The sequence below is a fragment of the Canis lupus genome, chromosome 27 (assembly GCF_048164855.1).
Source record: "Canis lupus baileyi chromosome 27, mCanLup2.hap1, whole genome shotgun sequence".
Classification (NCBI taxonomy): Eukaryota; Metazoa; Chordata; class Mammalia; order Carnivora; family Canidae; genus Canis; species Canis lupus.
Window position 1 is genome coordinate 7,030,974 of NC_132864.1, and position 21,923 is coordinate 7,052,896.

At 55.0% G+C, this 21,923-nt stretch overlaps 1 protein-coding gene across 3 annotated transcripts in view; it reads left to right on the plus strand.

Annotated features, from left to right (window-relative positions):
• The window catches only part of GALNT9 (polypeptide N-acetylgalactosaminyltransferase 9), an 80,045-nt gene that overhangs the window by 12,291 nt on the left and 45,831 nt on the right, over nt 1–21,923 (plus strand). For all 3 annotated transcript variants that reach the window (XM_072802029.1, XM_072802028.1, XM_072802030.1), the window contains exon 2: nt 14,495–14,675. In XM_072802029.1, coding sequence (XP_072658130.1) covers nt 14,495–14,675 — 181 coding nt within the window. The remainder of the gene's footprint in view (nt 1–14,494; nt 14,676–21,923) is intronic.

Genomic DNA, 21,923 nt, shown 5'->3' on the forward strand with positions numbered 1-21,923 from the left:
CAGCCCACCCTGCTGAGAAATGCATGGTGCTCAGGCTTCCTCAGGAAGTCGGGGAAGGGCATCAGGGAGTGGCTTAATCCATTCACACTTCTTTCACAGAAAGCTGTCTGTTGTGGAGCATAATAGGGTGCTCAGAGCATGGTGCCTTCCTCCAAGAGTCTACAGCCAAGTACTAGCAATGCAGAAATTCAGAGGAGCACAAGAGGGGGGACCATGTTGATGGGGATGGCCAGGGGGACTTCATGGAAGGGGAGGCGTTTGAGCTACATAAGGAGTTACATGGATCTGGGTCCAACCTCCAACTGGGTGGCCTTGAGCAAGTCACTTCCTCTCTCTGAGCCTTGGTTTCCATGTCAGTGAAATAGGAAGAATGATTATCCTTCTGAATTTTGAGGAGATTACATAAGATAATACATACGAATGGGGCACCTGGGTGGCTCAGTTGGTTAAGTGTCTGCCTTCTACTCAGGTCATGATCTCAGGGTCCTGGAATTGAGCCCCAAGTCAGGCTCCCTGTTCAGCAGGAGTCTGCTTCTCCCTCCCCCTTGCCCCTCACCCCTGCTCATGCTCCCTGTCTCTCAAATAAATAAATAAAATCTTAAAAAAAAAAGATAATGCATACAAAGTGTTTAGCCAAGTGCCTGACACATAGCTGGTCCTCAGAAATATGAGCAAAGGAAGAAAAATAGTTGAAATTGGGCAGTATTTGAACAGATGGGTAGCATGATACCTGGCACATAACACATTCTTAATAAATATTTGTTCACTGGATAGGTGGAAGGATGTTTGAGTGGATGGATGAGTGTGTGGGTGGATGGATGGGTAGATGGATGGGTGGATGGGTGGATAGATGATGGACAGATGAGTAGATGAGTGGGAAGGTAGATGGGTGAGTGGTTGATGGAGGGATGATGGTTGGGTGGTTAGATGCTTGGATGAGTGGGTGGGTGGGTGGATGGATGAGTAGATCAGTGGGTAGATGGATGGATGGATGGATGGATGAATATACAGGTAGCTAAATGGAGGGATGGATGGATGGATGGATGGATGGATAGGTAGATGGGTGGATGAATGGATGAATGGATGGATGAGTGAGTGGGTGGATGAATAGATGGATGAGTGGTTGGGTGGCTAGATGCTTGGATGAGTGGGTGGGTGGGTGGATGGATGAGTAGATCAGTGGGTAGATGGATGGATGGATGGATGGATGGATGGATGAATATACAGGTAGCTAAATGGAGGGATGGATGGATGGATGGATGGATGGATGGATAGGTAGATGGGTGGATGAATGGATGAATGGATGGATGAGTGAGTGGGTGGATGAATAGATGGATGAGTGGTTGGGTGGCTAGATGCTTGGATGAGTGGGTGGGTGGGTGGAATGATGAGTAGATCAGTGGGTAGATGGATGGATGGATGGATGAATATACAGGTAGCTAAATGGAGGGATGGATGGATGGATGGATGGATGGATGGATGGATAGGTAGATGGGTGGATGAATGGATGAATGGATGGATGAGTGAGTGGGTGGATGAATAGATGGATGAGTGGTTGGGTGGCTAGATGCTTGGATGAGTGGGTGGGTGGGTGGGTGGATGGATGGATGGATGAGTGAGGGGATGGATGATGGATGGATGGGTGGATGGACGGATGGCTATGGGAGGAGATCCTGCATAGTGAGAAAAGCCAAACATTGAGAAAGGGAAGCAAATATCCTGAATGGCTAAAGGAGGACAGAAGGGCAGGAAGGCAAGTTGGGTCTAAACGCACCTATGTACAGACAAGTGTAGGTCTGATAGCCTTGTGTCCAGTGAGGCCCTGACAGAAAGGTGTCCCTGCTGGGGGCAGAGACATGGAACCATAGGCACTGCTACCAGGGGCAAGAAGCCCTAGCTGCCCCCTGAGAACAGGGGTGTGGGGCATGTTCTCCCTCCCAGGGCTGTAGAACACAGATGAGGAGAAAAGACAGCATAGGTGTTTTAGTCTTGCAGAAATCATGTGGCCAGATTCTAGACCTTCCCCATCTCCTCTCTCCTGAGAGTCCTGCCAGGCATTGGAAGGGCAGACCCCCAACCCCGGCCTCTCCATCCCTGACCTGGGGCCTTTGGGGTCAGAAGGACCCAGGAGGTAGGGACCTGTCCGGCACTCAGTGAGGGCCAGCTTAGATCAGGTATTCTTTACTCTGCCCCCACCCCCAGACAGGCCCTGGACTGTCTCCTCTGGCCCAGGATGTTGCCAACCAGTGAAGGCCCTGTGGCTGGAGGGGACCCTGGGGAATAGAGGGGAGCCCCTGGGGGGAGTGTGGATCCCCTAAGGGAGCACTGTCACCTTAACTCAGATGGGGAAACTGAGGCACACGAAGCTTGAGTATTTTGCCCACAGTCAGTACATGGGTGAAAGTGGGGTTTGAGTTGTGGCAGCTTGGCTCTGGCACCCAAGCAGAAGGGACCCAAGTGTTTGCCTTGGAACCATGAAGGATGTGTTGCTGCCCCCTGAGCTCAGGTCTGGGGAGGTCAGGATGGAGCAGGCCACAGGACACTCCACACCCTCACACGCTTACAAGGTGAGAGCAAGAGCCAGGAAATCCATTTTGCCAGATATTTCCAGTCACTCCTTATTTTGCATGCTTTGTCCCCATAAATATTCACATTATGTATGAAGATTTATCAAACACTTGACTGGTCGCAGTGAGAATATATCTTACAGGTATTGCCATGTCCTGCAAAATATTCATAACTTCACAGTTCCAGAAGGGCGGTCTGTCTTTGGCGATTGACAACATGACACTAGTTCGGGTCCCCAGAGATCCTTAACAGACCTGTCTGAAATGGAATTTGCCACTGCATGTGGGGAGAGTGGGTACGCAGAACCTGAGGCAGGGGCACGGAGGAACCATCTCCCACAGAGCTAAGCGGGGCCTGCTGCTTTTCCTTCTACTTGCTAATCATCAAAATTAATAGCAGGTGTGTTAGATTGGCCTACATTTTTATAGGGCGAAGAAAGAGAGGAGCTGGAAGCTGGCGGGATGCTCTGCTCACTGCTTTTTGCACCCTGCCCTCCCTGGGGAAGGGGGCTTCCAAGGTTGAGGGTGCAGGGGGGCAAGGTGGGAGCCCTGGCTGGCAGGTGACAGGCAGTCTGTCCTCTGCAAACCTCAGAGTCCCACCTCCTGGGCGACTCAGAGTGGGACTGACCATGAGGGAAGCAGGGGGGAAGGGGGTAGCCCGTCCTCTCCGCCCCTGTGCCAGGGCCCTGGCATGTGTGGCACCTGTGGTTGCCATCAGAGAACACAGTCTTCGGCCTTGTTGGTGCCTCAGCGGACAGGATTTTTGCGCCTACCTTCCAGGCTCCTGGGGCTGTGAATTGCCCCCTCTCACTCTGTCCAAGGCTGCATGCTCCCCCATAGAGGGCCATCTGTCCCTCTGACTTCTTCCCCCACCCAAAACGTGAAGTTCATGATATTCAAGACAACATCCCTTCCCTGCTCTGCAAAAGCACTCATCTCACTGATTCGCATTTTTCTTCACGTCTGTCCTTGTAATTTCTTCCCATCTTGTTGGATATTTATTGCTTTTTTAGCAATTGGTGGTGTTGTGTCAAATCTAAGATTCTTGGTGGATTCCAGGGTGGCTGGTCTGTCGGCTGGAGGACCCGGATGTGGAGGGCATTTGGGCCCAGCCTTGCTGGTGAGGCCAGCCTCCCTGCTTCCTCCTCTGGAGGCCCTCGCTCTGCGTCTTCCTCTCAGATTAGCCTGTGACCCAGCAGCCGCTGCATTGGGGCTGACTCCTCCTGGAACGTTGGCTGAAGTCACTGTGACAGATGGAATCTGTGACTCAAAGAAGCTGAAAGCTTGAAAACCACACTTCCCCTCGAGCTGAAAACTCTTGCAGGCACCTACCACATGTGCCAGGTACCCTGTCTGGAAGGTGTGGATTGGCAGGTGTGAAGTGGATCTTCTGGGGATGGGGGCTGGAAGGGGCCTTGGGATGACCAGCCCAGGCCTCCTTGTGGGGAGGGGCTGCGGGGAGGCAGCTGGCTCCTCTGCGGCATTGCCCACTGCCCAGCGTCTCTGGAAGAGAAGATTCAGGGTCCCAAGCAGCCCTGATGCCCACTGCCTGACTGCAGTGGCATCTGTTCCTCTCAGGGGAAGCAGGACCCACAGGGCCCACGGCCATCCTCAAGGGCCCAACCCCATTTGGTTCTAACCCCTCCCTGCCTACTGGGTGGCCTTCAGCCTCATGGTCACACAGTGGATGCTCCAGCCCTGGGCATTGAGTCCTCATTTCAGGCAGGAGAAAGGGGGAAGAACCGCAGGAAAAAGGCAAGAAACCCACATATACCAGCTGAGTCTGTGCCTTTTAGACACTTCCCAGAAATTCCACTTAAATCTTACTGAGCAGATTTTGGTCACATGCCACCCCTGGCTGCAAGGTCAGCCCAGGGAGGAGAGTATGTTAACCGAACTCATTTCTACCCCAAACAAACTGTGGTTCTATTAATAAAACAGATGGAGAGAATAGAGGCTGGCCGAGTGACCAGAGTGTCTGCCCAGTCCCTCTCCCTGGAAGCTCTCCCCTCTTCCCCTCCCCTTCCCACCTTTCCCCTTCCCTCTCCTACTCTCCCCTCCCACACCCTCGTCTTCCTCCTCCTCTTTATCCCCTCCCCTTGTAGGAGTGTCCTGTGGCTGCTATAACAAGTGACCACAAACCGGATGGCCTTATGCAACAGGAACCTATCCTCTAACTGTCCGGAGGCCAGAAGCCTGAGACCAGTGTTGGCAGGTTGATTCCTCCTGGAGGCTCTGGGGCGATATCTGTTCCAGGCGTCTCTCCAGCTTCTAGTGGCTCCTGGCAATCCTTGGCATTCCTTGGCTCGTGCGCACCTGACTGCATCTCTGTCTCTGTCATCATGTGGCTTCTCCTCTCTGTGGGTCTCTCTGAGCCCCTCTAAATTATCAGGACACTTGTCACTTTTTAAAAGATTTTATTATTTATTTGAGAGAGAGAATGAAAGAGAGCACAAGCAGGGGGAGGGGCAGAGGCAGAGGGAGAAGTGATGTGGGACTCCACCCCAGGACTCTGGGATCATGACCTGAGCCGAAGGCTGACACTCACCCACTGAGCCCCTCAGGTGGTCCAGGACACTTGTCATTGGATTTAGGACCCACTCTAATCCCAGATGTTCTCATCTCAAAGTCCTTCCTGCAAAGACCCTATTTCTCATAAGGCCATGCTCGTAGGTTCCAGCTTTTGGGGCTACTATTCAACCCCCCACCCTCCCCATCCATCTAAACCAGGGGCACAACCTCTCAACCTCCAGGGGACCATGCAAAATCAGCTTGGGGCAGGCATCCAACCCCCAGGCCTGTGTAGGAGGCAGGCCTTGTGCTGAAGCACACGCATGCAGTCGGGCGGCTGGATCCTTCCAAAGGAGCTGGGAGCTCTCGGAGGGCAGTGCCCTGAAACATGCTCTAAGCCCCAAGTCCCCCGGTCCCTCCATGCCGGCTGCTCTTCCCTGAAATGTCCAGGTGGTTTGTAGAATCCGTGGTTGCAGACCACCGCTCGGCGGGTCCAGGGACGCTGCAGACCTACCCTGTCAGCCTCAAATGTGGCCATTGTATGCCTGCCCAGAGTTCCTCTGTCGCGGATTGCACGGGGGCCTGCTGCCTCCCTGCCTTGTGCTGGCACCCAGGTTTGGAGAAGCCGGTAGGGGAGCTGTGAGGAGCCTCAGGGCCAGGCAGTGTGGTGCAGTGATCACACACACAGCTCCAAAAGGCAGCACCAGGCCGTGGCATCCCCGGGGGATACAGCACTGCCTGTGTGCACTCTGCCTGTGTCCCCTCCCTGTGCTAAGGCTGCCAGGACAAGTCATCGCATGCGGATGGGCTTAAAACAACCCAGATTTATCCTCTCACAGTTCTGGAGGTCCCTGGGCTAACACCAAGGCATGGGCAGGACTGGGCTCTCTGGAGGCTCTCTGGAGGCTCCTTCCTGCCCCTTCCCACCCCCAGGGAATGCAGGCGTCCCTTTGCGTCTGGGCTCTGCCTTCAGAACTCATGGTCCCCTCTATCATGTGCGTCAAACCTCCCACAGCCTCTCTGCTTTAAGGGCATCTGACAGTGCGTAGAAGTCGCTCTTGGACGACCCAGGACACTGTCCGCATCTCAGGGTTCTGACAGTGATCCCATCGGCAAAGCCCGGTTTACGGGGGCATCTTTGGGAACCATCATGTAGCCTCTGGAGCCCATCACACCCATGCTGAGATGCAGACCCTTTGTTAACTTAATGCTATTTTTCTTTTGAAAACATGAAATGAGTTGCGGATATTCAGAGGTGAATCTGTCTCGCTGCCTTCTCTTCTAGAAGAGAAGTCTAGAGGTCTAGAAGATCTGGTATCTTAGGTGGGTTAGGTCTGGAGTGTGGCAGCCCCGACCTCTAGCCCCACAACAGAGGTGCCTCTGTTGTCCATAAATCAAGAGACAGTGGGCAATGGCACCAACACCTGAGTCCTCCCTGACAGGCTGCTTCTACCGCTGGGCCCCGCCCCATGATTCCCATGGGCGAGCAGGAGCTCTCAGGGTCCCAGACTCACTCCTCACTGTGGTGGCATCCAAATTATCTCTCATAATTAGAAAGTGTGTTCCCTCGGGTTATTGAAAGGAGCTTCAAATGATTATCCATAGAAACGAATGGCTATGGGCTTCAGGAAGCTTTTTGCAGAAGTATACACTCCTCTCCAACAACCGCAGGAGTGTGTTCAGAGGAAAGCTGCTTCTCCTCCAGAAGTCAGGTCCCTGCCTCTGAAACCAAACCCACCTCACTAAGCAAGAGCTCCAGACCAGAGAATGTTCTAGAAGCAGTAGGTGCCCTGACCTTGACAACTGGCTTTCTGTAGCTGGGGGCCCACTGCCTCTACCGAGACCTGGGGCCCTCTGGACTCCTGGGAGTGCCACCATCTGCCCAGCCTCCTCCGGGGGCTGCACTACTTGAGCCAGCCAGGCTTCAGTCCACCTGCACCAGGATGGAGCACAGCTAAGCGGGAGGGGAGAGGCAGAGAAGGCCACAAAGCTGGCCCTCGAGCCCCTTGTTCTGGGTGCTCCAGGTACCAGAGGAGGGCGCTCTCTGCTGGTGATTTAACCCACGTGGGCACATGCCCACTGTTGACCACCACTGTATCTGGCGGGATGAAATATCCGCTGGAACCCCGTGTGGGGACACCGTGCTGCCCGGTGACAAGCTCACTGAGTGCGGGAGGGGCTGGCCCCTGGGAGAGCCAGAGCCAAAGGAGCCAGCAAATAAGAATAAACACACACAAGATCTGCTACGGAAATATTTATATATCTATTCCATAAGATATTACATGGTGCTTTAGAAGATAATTATTAATTATAATTCAGTCTTATGTATAATAACATGGGAGATATTTCGAACAATAATTTCAAGTGGAAACTAAAAGCAAAACACAGACTTCTCCAGCTGGAGGACCAAGTGTGGGTGGGCACACCCTCCTGACCCCCTCCCAGGGCAACACCACGTCCAGGATGATGCAGACCTGGGGGCTGTGGCACTGGAGGATGCAGACAGTTTCATGGGATGCCTGTTCCGCTGAAGAAGGTTCCAGAATGCTTGCTGGAATCTCAGTTTTTGAGAGACATGAGGCTCCCCTCTTTGATGTAAACAGGGGTTCTCCAGATGCCCCCAGCCAGTCTGGGTGCCGTGATGTGGCCAAACTCATTCTCCACGGCCAGCTGGCCTCTCCTCATGCCACGCTGGCTGTATTTGCAGCACCGCCCCTGTCTCCAGCCTGACTGAGGAGTCCAAGGGGTAGGGAGAGGCGGCCCCATGAACGGGGAGCCCCTCTACCTGCCCGGAGGGGCAATGTCCACGAGGTGCATCAGTCCATGAGCAAGTGTCCAAAAGAGCCTCCTGTGGTCACCTGAAGCATTGTCCCAGGGCTTCCCCCGTTTTGCCCGAGATCACGAATCCGAGAAACCACCAAGGAGCCGACACCGATGCAAACACACGAGGGTTGATTTACAAGCTCGAGCCTGGGTCCAAGTACACCCGACACAGCGGAGCAGGGACTTGGACCCCGAGGTGGGTTTCAGCTTAGTTTTAAGGGCTGGTCTCAGGGACCTCCAGAAGGGCTGGAGCAATTCCTCAAGTTCTGTTTACATTTTGATATGGGGCTTTCAAGGGCTTTGAGCTCTCCTCTCATTCTGATATGGGACTTCCTGCCACTGGCTTGGGCTCTGTTCTCATGCTAATAGGGACTTTCTAGGGCGTTAAGCTTAAACTGTTTTCTTCCTGTAACTGAAGTAAGGTAAAGTTCAGCTCTTATTCACAGGGGCCTGGGATGGCTGTACCTGTGCTAACGCCACTTAAAGTGGAATGGCCTAATTTTCTCAGCCTCCACACCCCAAGAGCACCTGGAACTGCTACTGAGGTGCATGATGAACACGGAGCCTAGTGCTCATAAGCCAGGTGCTTCCAGTAAAACACTTTGCCCACCCCCTGTCCATCCCCTTCCTACCTTTGCTGTAGTGCAGCGTGAAATGGTACTAATAGTAATAAGTAGTTGTAATTAATGTCCTTGATGTCAAAGTGTAAATTTTCTTTTTTTTCTTTTTTTAAAGATTTTATTTATTTATTCATGAGAGACAACAGAGAGAGAGGCAGAGACACAGGCAGAGGGAGAAGCAGGGATCCCGATGTGGGACTCGATCCCGGATCTCCAGGATCACGCCCTGGGCTGAAGGCGGTGCCAAACCGCTGAGCCACCCAGGGATCCCCCAAAGTGTAAATTTTCTAAAAAAAAATTTTATTTATTTGACACAGGGAGAGAGCACAAGTGCATAAATGCACAAGCAGGGGGAGGGGCAGAGGGAGAAGCAGACTCCCCGCTGAGCAGGGAGCCTGATGAGGGACTCGATCCCAGGACCCCAGGATCATGACCTGAGCCAAAGGCAGACGCTCAACTGACTGAGCCACCCAGGTGTCCCTCAAGATGTAATATTGGTGACCTTTACTGGTTCCCTCTAAAATTCTTTGGATGTGTCGGTAGGAGGCTATACAGCCTCACCCTCTGTGAGCCTCAGGGGTCCCTCTGTGAAACGAGGAGCAGAGCAGGCCCCACTGGCCACCGGCCAGTGCCGGTGTAATGACCATCAGCTGCCACAACCAGCCTGTGGTCCCCGGAAGTCCCAGGGTAGCAAGCAGGAGGTGTGGCTTCTGTTTAATCACCAGAGAAGTCTTCTGGACAACATTTCAAAGGGAGAGCTAATGCATGCAAATTTCCCATTGTTCTCAAAATCATTTCTCATTCAAGGGTAGAAGGAAGAGTCTGGTGCTCTGATTCTCGTGGAGGAGGAAGTGCAAAGTTTCAAACAGGAAAAGCCGCCTCTCCCTCACATTCTGGAGGCGGGGGACCTTCGTGATGCGCACCCATCTGTGCAGCCTGCAGGGGGGTGAGCGCCTTCTCCGAGGGACATCTCCCATCTGTGTGTCCAGTGGTCAGAATCTGCTGGCTGCAGGTCTGAGTGGCCGTGTGGCAGGGGGCCTGCCTCCTGGTGTCTCAGGGCTGCCCTGACAAAGCTCATGCTTCAATGCCCAAACAGCAGACATTCATTCTTTCACAGTCTGGAGGCCTGACACCCAGTGTGGCATGACCTCTTCCCTCTAGAGGCCGGGGTAGGCGAGGGGCGGTGTGGGGGCCTGCTTCTGGCCTCATCCAGCTTCCGGTGCCTCCATCCCTGCCTGTTCCCAGGCTTGTGGCCAAGTCTCTGGGCTGTCACATGGCCATCTTCTCTTGTGTGCATCTGTCTCTTCCTAAAAGGACCCCAATCATGGGGTTAGGACTCACCCCGATTCAGGATGTCTTTACGAAATTACCTCTGTAGAGACCCCATTTCCAAATAAGGCCACCCCCCACAGGTCCCCAGGGCCAAGAGCAGAGCTAACCACGGTTCCATGCACAAGGCTACAGAGCCTGCCTATCTCCTGTTTGGTGGCCTGACTGATGGGATGAGCCCCTGAGGGCAGCGGCAGGAACAGAGACACCATGTCACACCTGCACCCTGGCACCAGGCCCCGCTGGAGAAGCCAGGACTTCAGGACATATGAGGGCAAGAAGCCAGTTCTGTGGGTGTCGGTGTCGACCCCAGGGCCCTTGGCATGGGTTCCATGGAGCTCAGGCCTTGGACGCCCAGGAACGGCCAGGCCACCTTCAATCTTTCTAAGTTTCTTCTGGTTCCATTTGCCCTCATTACCCAGGGATCAAGCAATCCTGCCTCTTTAGAAGGAACTCTATGTGAGAGAACATGAACCAACAGTGGGAAGAGGGACGATGAGTCCTAGAAGCCCCATAGGAAAGCACTGATGTGCATGACCCCATAAAAACTAAATCAGGTCCATGGGTTTTTAATTGGTGGAGCTGTAATAGAGCTGATGGCTCTGACCACTCCCCCTGCCGTTCCAGCCAGGGCCAGCCTCTCAGGGCCGCTGCAGCTGCTCAGAGGTCAGGGGTCAGGGAACACCAAGTGGGCAGGATCAGAGGGCACAGGGCAAGGCCCAGAAGTGGCCAGCCCAGAACCTTACCTGGGACCAGAGGTGGGTTCCAAACAAAGGCCCTGCAGGGACGGGCAGCACAGGGCTGGCGCCCACAGAAAACCCAGAGCCCCTGCTCCATGCCAAGGTGGGGTCCCCCAGGCAGCATCAGCACCCCTGGAAACTTCCTGGGGACGCTAGCATTCCATCTACCCAGTACCTGTGAACCTGATGTTCCATGTGAGCCCCTAAAGCCTGTTCCAACCAGGCCTCAGGATGCTGGCCTGAATTTGAGAACTGCCATCTGTGGGACGCTGTTCCTCTATGGAGCCCTGTCTCCAAGGCCCAGGTGTGGGGTCCTAGGGGTGCGGCTGCTGAGCCCAGACACTGCCCACGTTCCACGGTTGCTATCCTTCATTCAGGTCAGGGATTCTGCATTGGCCCATCTGCCTGCTTACTGGGTTTCTTTGTACCCAAATCAGCACTTGCTGGTCTTTGGGGTGGTTGTAGGGTGCAGGCAGTGCAGCAGGAAGTCTGAGACTGGCCTGGGGTGGACGAGGTGTGGCCGGGCCTCAGCATTCCCACTGTGAGCAAGTGTTCCGTTCAAGGTCTGTCCACACCTCTTTTTCATGTGGTGGTGGTTTTGTGGGTGATTTCGCTGTGTTGACCGCCCCAGGCCTGCAGTGGAAGGACTCAGGGTTGGGGGATGGGGAGAACCGCTGGTGCCACGAGAGTTTCCGTGGCTCCTGAGCTACATGCTGCGGGCTAACAAGTCAGCAGAATGTGTTCAGCGAGGCAGTGTTAACCAGGTTACATACTGGGGAGTTGGTGAAAATGTGGGACTGGGGCCTCACAGGAACCCAACCCCATGTGTTCCCTGATCCTACACTCGGGGACTTTATAGCACGATTACCACCAAGGAGAATCTATGGAACGTCTCTAAGAGCTGATGAGGGGCCCTGTGACTCCATCTCCCACAAACCTGCAGTCTGGGGTTAAGGCCTGGCCCCTGGGCACTCAGGACCAGCTGCAAGTCTCCATCGGGACCAGGTGTCAGCCCAGTCCTCAGCCTCTGGCTCTCAGGGTCCACCAACTCCAGTGGAGCCCTGGGAACACTTGGGTCTCCCAGGGTCTTGTCCTCTGGTGCCTCACTCCACAGCCGTATTTAGGGGGCTCCCTCCCGACGAGGACATCTGTCTTTCACTTTCTGTAAAAGCACCCAAAACGAGGAAACACCCTTGGGCAAATTTCACGGATTTGGGGGAATGCTGGTGTCGTGCACTGTCCTGTGTCACAGGCTTCCTGCCATCCTTCCCCCTGGAATGGGCTGGCTCCTCCAAGCAAACGGCTCTTATCTGGGGCCCGGGGAAATGGGGACTGCTGGCTGTGGTCCTGTGTCTAAAGCCTGAGCTCCATGAATATTGTTACTTATCATCCTTACCTCTTTACTCCGAAAGTGTACAGAAAATCAAGATCCAAGCCTAGAGCCAACCAAAGTGCATGTAATTTTGCACTGGAAGAAGTTAATAGTGTCTAGAAGAGCAAGTGAGGCTGCCTTGACATTCCATGGAGGGGTGTGAGTGCGGTCAGGCTGGGCTGCGTGGCTTCCGTGGCTCCCCAATGGTCACCCCACAGCCAGCGACTTGTCCAGGTGCAGGGGTTGGTGAAGGTGGGCTCGCTGCTCATTTTAAAGCCAACCCCCAGGCCAGCTATGGGAAGCTGGGTTGCGATTGTAGAGCAAAATGGGCTGTTCTAAGTGACTTTGACAATGTAGAGGCAGTGACATAGCTATTTCTGTCCTTTGGGGGGCAGTTCAATATGTTATTTTTTAATTTTTTATTGTAAGAACACCGTGCCATCTACCTTCGTGACGAAATTTTAAGTGTTGCTAACTAGGCACAACATTGTACAGCAGCCCCCTAGCTAATGCGTGTACGTTTATACGGCTGTAGAACAAAATCTAGGTCTAAATGACACGCGTGCCCGTTGAACAGAAGTCCCGGTAGAATCCTGACTTTTCCTTTAATCCGCTAGGGAGTGCACAGAGGCTGTTTAAAGTGACACTTCCAGAAATAGAGCCAGTGTCCCTCCTGAGGTCACAAAGGTAACCTGGGAATAGACACACACTGGGAAGAGTGGAGGGAGCGGGGCGGGGCGGGCCGGCCAGAGAAGCCTCAGGCTCCCGGGACTCGCCAGGGACGCGCCCTCATTGCAGAGCCAGAGGCAGACCCCGAAATGACAGTGGGTGCAGGGACACTGCGAACTGGCTCCAACCAGAGGGGGATGTCCTTGCAGAGCGGGGCTTGCACAGGACACGCCAACGCTTCCTTTTCATAGATTTCTGCAGGGTTTGGAATTTCTGACATGAGTGTGTCTCACTTTGACAAGCGAAAAATTGATGTGGAGCAGCCCAGTGGGTTCTCAGGGCCTGACCCCACACAGCCTGGGACCCTCCCTCTCCTGCTGCCCAGCCCTGTCTCCCCCTTCCTGACCCACCCCCCTGTGGGGTCCCCCCACCAGGCCCTCAGCCCCCCGCCTCCCTCACTCTCAGGGCCCACCCCCTCCAGAACCCACCTGTCTGGTCCCAGGACGCCGCCCTGCCCCCTGGGTCCTCCACCCCCAGGGCCCCAACCCCCTCTGGGCCCCCCCACCCCTACCCTGGGCAGCAGAGCCCCCTGGCCCCCCCCCCATCATTAGCAACCTTGCTGTCCCCTCAGGTTTGGGGACACATCTGCCTTTGAAAGACAGCTATTTACAGATTTTTCAAAGTGGAAAATGCAGCATAGCACAGACATTTAAAAATAACATGATTAGATATATTTTTGCTATATTAAAATAAGAAGCAGAAGTGATTTATGTATCATGTAGCTTTTCAATTTTACATACAATGTGTATCCTCTGATCTGACATAAACACCAACATAGGTCTGCCGGTTCAAGATGGAACCTTCCAGAAAACTCTGAGGTCCAGGCACCCGGGGCTCCCCTCCCGCAGGGTTGTAAGCCGGGCAGCAGTGCAGGCAATGGGAAGGTGCCTGCAGAACCTGGGGCAAGACACCAGCTCTGCGAGGCTGGAGGGCCCAGGGGGCTTCTGGGGATGATGTCCTGGGGGGGGGGACGTGTGGGCGGGGAGGGTGGCAGCTGCTGCAGGGTCATGGTTTGCACCCCTCAGTGCATGGCCTCCTGCTTTTATTCCCTGAGGGGGCGGGTGGCACAGAGAAGAGCCCTGCCTGCATGCCCTGTGCTGTGACTCCGATGGCAGGCACTTAGGCTGAGGTATGCTCACCCACTACTACAGGCAGCCTTCCGGTTCCCCTCCTGGGCCCCATCCCGCCTTTCTGTGGCTTGCACTACAGTGCCCTGGGGTGCCCCCGCCCAGAGCCAACATGCCCCAGTTCACCTGTCTCAGAGAGAGTCAGCGTACCATCCCCACGGTGACCCTGCCCAGGTGCCCACTCCCTCTGTCCGAGCTGCATTCTTCTCTGTCACATTCTTCTCTGTGACTACTTGGAAGAATGTTCCAGAAGAAAAAGCCCCAGGCCCGGCCTTCCCTGGCAGCCCATGTGCCCACATCCCTGGTGGCCCCATTGCCCGCCCCCCAGAGGCCACCTCTCCTGCCTGATCTCCAGGTGACCTCCGTCCCTCTCTGCCCTTGGGGGCAGGACCCTGCAGCACCACTATGTCCTCTGTGTCAGGGCTCTGGGGCTCCACTTCAGGTAGTGTCCCACTGTGTGTGCCATGACATCAGAAATTCCCACAACATCAAGGGTCGGTGAGCACGTGGGCAACTATGTTGCATTTTTAAAATTAACTTATTGAAAACAAATTTTAATTAATAGCCTTTCCTTGAATTCCTAGAGTTGGGCCTGAAAGAAAGTGGCTGCCCACAGAGGCTGGGGGCAGGCTGGGTAGGCCTGCCTGACTGTCCTCCTTTCCCGTTTCCCCTCCAGGCCTCGCCAAGCCCATCGGCCTGGTGGAGGGACCAGGGGGCCTGGGCCAGGGCGGCATGGCGGCCACCCTGCGCGAGGACAGCCTGGAGACAGAGAGCAAGTACGAGGAATACGGGTACAATGCACAGCTCAGCGGTCGCATCTCCCTGGACAGGACCATCCCGGACTACAGGCCAAAAAAGTGAGTATGCGCCGGCCCCGAAGGCACCACCATGGCCCATGTGCTGTGGGCTCCTGGAGCGCAGACAGGTACACAGACAGGTGTCTGCCACACCTGAGACCACCCTGCCCTCTGGTGTCCGTGCTTGCGGTGGGTCATGGGAATCCTGTCCACACCGGCAAGAGCCGATCCAGGAGACTGGGCTGTGCCTAGCCGCCACTCAACGTGAGGAGCCCAGGGAAGCACGCTGGGACCCTAGGGCTTGCCTCCTCCCATGCCCCCACGCCCCCATCTAAAGCTGTCTGCCTGGAAACAAACCCCTGTGCCTCCCATCCCCAATCTATCGCTGGCTGTGGCCTTGCCCTGTGGCCTCTTAGGACCGAGTCCTGCTCTGTGAGCGTTGCATCCTGTTTGAAAGCTCATTAGGTACCTTGGTGGGGATGAAATCTGAACAAAATGTCATGTTAAGCGGACATGATTACTCGAATAAAGCCCCTCCTGCTGACACCTGGGCCCTGGAAAGGATAGGCAAGTTTACTGGGCCAGGATCTGGCTGTACTCCTCCCAGTGGCTCCATCTGCACAAACACAGCAGGCAGCAAGGACCCTGCATCCTGCCACCACAGGTGCTTTCAGTGGTGGAGGGCAGTACTGGCTGGAAGCCGGGTGGGGGGACGGGGGAGGGCGATTCTAGAGCAAACCACAAGGACAGGGGTATGTGGAGAGTAGAGTTGTTTTAGAGACTGTGGGGACTGGTCCTGGGAGCCCGAGCAGTGTGGGAGTGCAGCAGGGGAGAAGACAGCCTGAGCAGGTGCACCATGGGTGCGGGCACAGGGCGGGGCACAAGTGCAGGTGGTGGCACAGCTCCTCCAGGGATGCCCCTCCAGGCCACGCAGTAGGACTCACTGCTGACTCCCTGTGCTGAGGGGTGGGGTGCCCTGGGGTGGTCTCCTGGGTGAGCCTGCTGGCTGCCTTGGGGGTTCCCTTCACCTAGTGCTTTGGGAACAGACAGTGGGTGTGGCCTGTCTCCTGGGTACCACGGAGCTGCAGGTGAGAGGACACTGGTCTCCTATTCCTTCCAGAGCAATCCCCCTCTCTGCATGCAGACCTGGAGTGCACACTCTTGTGGCCTCAGCACATGCCACATGTGAGAACTCTGTTTTATTTTCGTGGGTACCATCAATTCAGCATAAATGATGCTGGCTTTCCTTTTGTGATATGGAATAAAGATTCTTTCGGTTAGGTATAATACAGGCCAATTTGAAGAAACACGCTAAGTGAATAATGCAGGTGATGTGTAGGTATGACAAAGTCACGGATGCAGGCTTGAGAGGCTCAGGTTTGGGATGTGCCCAGTTTGTGCGCTAAGGGTGCGTGTGTGTGTGTGTGTGTGTGTGTGTGTGTGTGTGAGCATGGGTGAGTGTGAACACATGTGCATGTGTGTGCACGTGCATGAGTGTGCGTGGCAGTTTCTGAGCACTCCCCGGTGTACCTGACCTTTGGAGATTGACCTAAATGAGGTCCACTCAGCTGCTGGATCTGAGTGCCATTCTTGGCTCTGGGCTTCTGGGCCCCGTGGTGCCTTGCAGAGACCCCCTAGACCTCCTCCAGGCTTAGTAACTCACTGAAGGGACTCACAGCACTGGGCACACTGTGTTACTCCCAGTGTGGTTTGTTAAAGGACAGAATAACATCACGGAGGAGAAAGCATAAGGCAGGGGTTGAGCGGGCAAGAAGGGAGAGTAGGTGGGAATTTCCAGCTGCCCCTCCCAGGGGTGTCACAGAGACGGTACATAACTCTCCCAGCAATGATGAATGGCCACACGGATGACGGGTGCCCACTCGAGCCCTGCTGTCCAGGGTTCTATTGGCCAACTGACCTTTGTCTCCAGCCCCCAGAGTTCAGGCTGACCCCGTGGCTCAGCATAAACCACGCAGCAGCATAGACTACCCTGAGTGGTAACCAACGACACTCTAGTCAGGCAGGGTGTCCCAAGAACACACAAGTCACGTCCCTGGAGCTGGAGCTGGCAAGGGCCAGACCTTCCCTGTGCAGGATGTGGACTAGCCAGAGTGCTTTGTTAACCCCTTCCTGTGCACAGAGCTGCCCACCTCCCACACTGTGTCGCTGTGAGCCTAGGGGGACTTCCAGCCACCAGCGATGCACTGGAAGCAGTAAGAGGTCGCCTGTCCCTGTTGGCATCTCCATCTTCATCTGACAGCAGAGGTTATAAGGGAGGTGATGACCTCCAGCCCATGGGGTAAGGGCACTGGTCCTCTCACGGGCCAACCATGCCAGCCCTGGGCTGAGGGCAGGGCTCTCCTGGCCGTCCTGCTGCGTATGCACTTCCAGTGGCAGAGCACACGTTTATAGAACAGACATGAAAATGCGTGATAGAGCCTGTTGTTTCCCTCCTGGAACCTGGTTCTCTTTCTTTGGGTGCCAGCTCCCCTTCCCACATGGGAACACGTGGAAGCTTCCCAGTCCTGAGCAGGGCAGGTCACATGACTCAGGATTAAGGCAATTAGGGCATCATGTCCACCAGCCACAGCCACTGGCTCAGGGCTGTCACTTGGTCTGGGCCTGTCCAGTCAGTGCGTCTTAGAGGTACGCAAGGTCTGGGGGCGGGGGGGGGGGGGGAATCAGGCTGTTAAGCCAAAGTAAAACTGCGGTAATGGGAACCTGGGGAGCTACACCATGTTACCTGTATGAGGGGAAAGCTTGGAGTTCCCACAGCCCAGCTGTGGAACCCAAGGACAAATCCAGTGCAGGGTGTGGCACAGTGGGGGTGGGGGGGAGGGGGGGAGGGGGGAGGGGGAGAGGAATCCGGTTTCAGTGCCGTAGTAGGAGCACCTGCATCCAGCTGCTGTATATGCAGTAAAGTAGATGAATGAAAAGTCCTCTAGGTTCTGTCATCAATCGGTGTACACACACACACACACACACACACACACACAAAGCTGCATATATTTTAAATCTGCTTAAGCAGTTTGGGTTGTGTCTCCTTCTTCCTGAAGGGCTCTCCCAGCTCCTCTGGTCCTCACTGCACACCGAGTCCCCAGAGCACTTTCCTCTGGCATCTCCAAGTGCTGGGGTTTGCCTAGGGGCCTGGCCTCCTCTGGCTCTCCCTCTGAGGACTGCGACCCACCCTCCTTCCCTGGCATGGCAGAGGCTCCCTCTTGAGGAAGGCTCCTCAGCCAAAGTAAACCCTGACAGGAGCCATCAGTTCCCAGTCAGCCTCAGGTTACAGGAGAAGACATCAAGGCAGACGTTGACAATAGGTCTTGCTTGATAGAAATCTGATCTACAGAAACCAACTAGAAGAGGCACAGCTTTGGGGAACTTTTGCCTCCCCAAACAGAGAACATGTGTTTCGTCTTCTGACATGTTTATTTATATCCATTTCTTTCCCCAAAGAAACTGGGAGGCCTTGAAGACTATGCCACACACAGACCCTGCACCCCACATGCTTACGGATAACAGACTAGAACCAGCAAGAAGCCCTTCCGAGCCATAGCTGTCCTGCAGGCCCCTGGGCCTCTTTGGACTTGCTGCCCCCGGCAGATGGCATCCTGGGGCTTAGCCATGTGGTGACAGCCCTCGTGTCAACTTGACTTTGAACATACACCCCGAGTCCTAGGGAGACCCACGCCCTAGTGCCGATCTGCAGGCAGGGTGCCTGGCCGTTGCCATGGGGCACATTTGAGATGGGTGTGCTGCCGAGTGCAGCCTGCAGACCAGGCACGGACTCTGCCTCAAGGGGTAGACTCTCTGTCTCTCCCCTTGGGACTGCATGGGCTTTTGTGGCTGGTCATCCAGTAGAGGAGGGGAGAAGTGAAGCAAAGGAGCTCCCAGGGCATCCACCCTGCCCGGCCCAGAGCTGGCACTGGCCCATTAACTGTCGTGTAAACAATTGGCCTGTTCTGAAGCTGCCATGGTGGGAGGAAGCCCACATGTGCCGGGTCAGAGCACCCCATGGACAGGCCTGAGAGCATGTGGAGAGACATGCCGGCCAGGGGCCAGCTGCTGGAGCCCCTGTGACGACGGCCCACACCCAGTCCCAGGCCCAGAACCACCCACTGAGGCCTTCCAGGAGCCGTGATGGGAAATCAGGTCACAGTTGCCATGATAGGGACCTCGTTGGAGGTAGTCACGTGGCTGTGGAGCAGGAGGAAGGCCGGGATGGGCTACTACGGAATGTTGACTTGTGGTTTGTGATGCTAATGGTGTTTGTGGGAGCCTTCCCTGTGGCCACACATTCACAGCCACACTGGCGCTTAGTAGGCCCTAAGCAAATATCAATGGATGACTAACTGAGTACATACATAAATGTATGTTCAGTCTAAGCCCATCTTAAGCTTTTAGATTGATTCTCTAAACGGCCGTGGAGCAGCCCCATCCAATGAGAAATGGCCTTGTGTTGGGTTCTGACAGGGGCAGCCCCTAGAAGCATGGGTGTGCATGTGAATCTGTGTGTATGCATCTGTGTTTGCATGTGTGCACAGGTGTGCCTGCCCCAACCGACCATTCAGTCTGCTCCAAACCAAGGTCCCCACTTGCTTTCTCCCATTAGATACATTATTGATTTCCCTTTGTCTGGAGGTAGGAAGCTTTTCTAATTAAGCAGCAGCTTTATTTATGCCACAAAGCACATAACATCTTGATTATTAAGCCTGGCCCATGGGATGATGAAAGGGAGACTGGCAAATCCAAGTTAAACAGGATCATAAAAATAGGTGGCCATGCCTCCATCGTGTGCAGTAATGTCTTCTCTGCTACACGTTTGCAGAGCCTTCATGCATATTAACTGTCTGTGCCATGAACATCTTGGCCATCGGCTCCAATAACTCAGATTGAGTGGATGGTATGCGAGAGGAGCTGGAGTCCATCACCCCATGCTGGGTCCTGGCTCCTCTGATGCCTGCTGTGTGTAGGGTCTGTCGGAAGAGGCAAGTGTCTCAGACAAGGAGATGGGAAAACCAGGGTGGCATCATGAAAGCATGCAGTGTGATATGGGGCTTATTTGCAGGGAAAGACTCCTGGTTTCTTTACTCACCAGGGATCACAGAACCACAGTCCAAGCGATATCCTGCCTGGGTGGTCAGTTCTAGCAGGTGACACCCTTCCCTTTGCCTGCCCTGGAGCCCTCAGGCTGTGCCCAGAAAGGAGGCATCTGTGAGGAGGGCAGGGGACCCCCGTGAGGTTGGGTAGGAGTAGCTTGACCTTGCTGCAGCCAAATGGGGAGAGCGGAGGCTGCCTGCCCCTCAGCTCCCTCGCAGCTGGGGGTTTGTTGGGATGGGGGCTCTGGACATACAGGGGCAAGGGCTGGCTGTAAAACCTCCTGGGGCCTCAATGCCCCTTTGCCTGCCAATGTCCACCCTCAGAGGCCCCACAGGGCTGCAGGGAGACAGCCAACAGAAGACCTCCATACTGAGCAGGACCCTGGCAGGTTAGGACCCCGGTGGGTCAGTGATATCTGAGAGAGAGACTGGAGGGGTTGGAGGTCACAGGCCACCAGAGTAGTGACACTCTTGATGGTCCAGGGATTCCTGGAGGCCTTGGCCACTCCCGTAGCCTGCTCACTCCACTGGGTGCATGAAGGCCTCTAGCCTGCCAGGTGGTGCCTCGGCTTGTCAGCGTGTGGAGCAGTGACTCTGCAACCCCTGTGACTGTCTCATGTAGTCTGAATGAGGTGGGGCGTAGGGGGACCTCCGCACACCCCAGTGCCCTGTTCCTGACATGCAGGTGTTTGTGTGCGGCTCTGCAAGCCTTTGCTCTGAGGTCTGGTCTGAGGGTGGACTGCATACATGGCTAGGGACAGGGGTTGCGTTTCGGCCTGTGGCCTTGTCTCTGTGAAGACAGGCAGGGATGGCTGGAGCAGGAGTGCAAGTCAGCTGCAGCTGCTTCACCCATGCAGGTCTGTGCAACAGTGAATCTGGGGTATGTGTGCTCCCTTCGATCTTCAGGCCGTCACCTCGAATAAATATGAGCCATTCATGTCTTTCCTGGGCCATCCGTCTCTCTCTGTGGCGTGTTCCTGGGTCTCTATGTGAGATGCTGTGTGTGTGCACATGTTACTCTGTGTGGGCACATTAATGAAACTACGACGTCTGTGTTGTGTGTGTGCGTGTAGTTGTGTGTTCGTGTGTCTGAGCTGTGCACCCATGCACATGCAAGTGAATGTGCATGCAGGCATTAATGAGTGCACATGTGTATTATGTGTGCACACATGCACCTGTGTTGTGTGATGTACATGTGTGTTTGTTATATGTGCATGCACGTGTATGTGTGTGCACATGTGTGGTGTGTGCTGGGCATGTGTGCGTGCACATGTGTGGACATACACATGTTTCTGGGAGATCTTGCAGCCAGTTGCCTGGATGGATGGCTGGCCTCAGCTTGGGGAGTCTAGTTCCGTGTTTCCTTTGTGTCCCCAGTCTGTGTACCCGTGTCTGTGTTCCCATGAGTGTGGGAGTGTGTGACACATAGCAGGCAGGTGCCGCCCCCAGACAGCATTCACACCGAGCAGACATGCTCCCTGGGTGACACACTTCCAAGAACCCACAGGCAGCTGTTTCCAGAGACATCGATCGTGGCTTCCGAAGGGCAGCCTCCCTGGACCCGGGGCGCTGGCAGGAGATAGATGTGCGTCCTGTCGTCAGGAGGTGAAACTCGCCGCTCCCCTGAGGGGAGTGCTGCCACTTCTTCCCCCTCCATCCTGCCTCTGATGCACAGAGGGCATCCCCATAAATTTTCATTAGTGTCTGCCGTGGCCCCATTTCCTGTGAGGCCAGTCATGACGTGCCTGCCACACGTTATAACCAAGACCTTGGAATAGGCTTTCCAGAGCCTCATAACCACCCCTGCTCCTCTGCGGGTTTATAAATCCTCTTAGAAGCATCCCTGTGGTTGAGGATTTCCTGCTTCTCTGGCTCTGGGTGGGGATGTGAAGTCTAAGCCAGAGCCCCCACCGCACAAAGCCCAGCCGTCTGACCTGACACACACGCAGGCACCCAGTGCATCTGCAGGAAGCACCCACTGTGTGCCCAGTGCTTATCTGCTTAGCAAATTCCCGCACTGCCAGCTACAGTGACACCAGCTGTTATCGGATGGAGGCAGGAATTCAGATGCGGTGCCAGGGGTGGCCTCTCTGAGCAGGACCTTGTGGACTCAGCTGGAGGCTTAGTGGCGGGGGCAGGGGGATGGCTGGCACCCTCTGTGGGTTGTTGCGCGTGTGGATGCCGACCGCCAGCTGTCCACCTGGGGGGA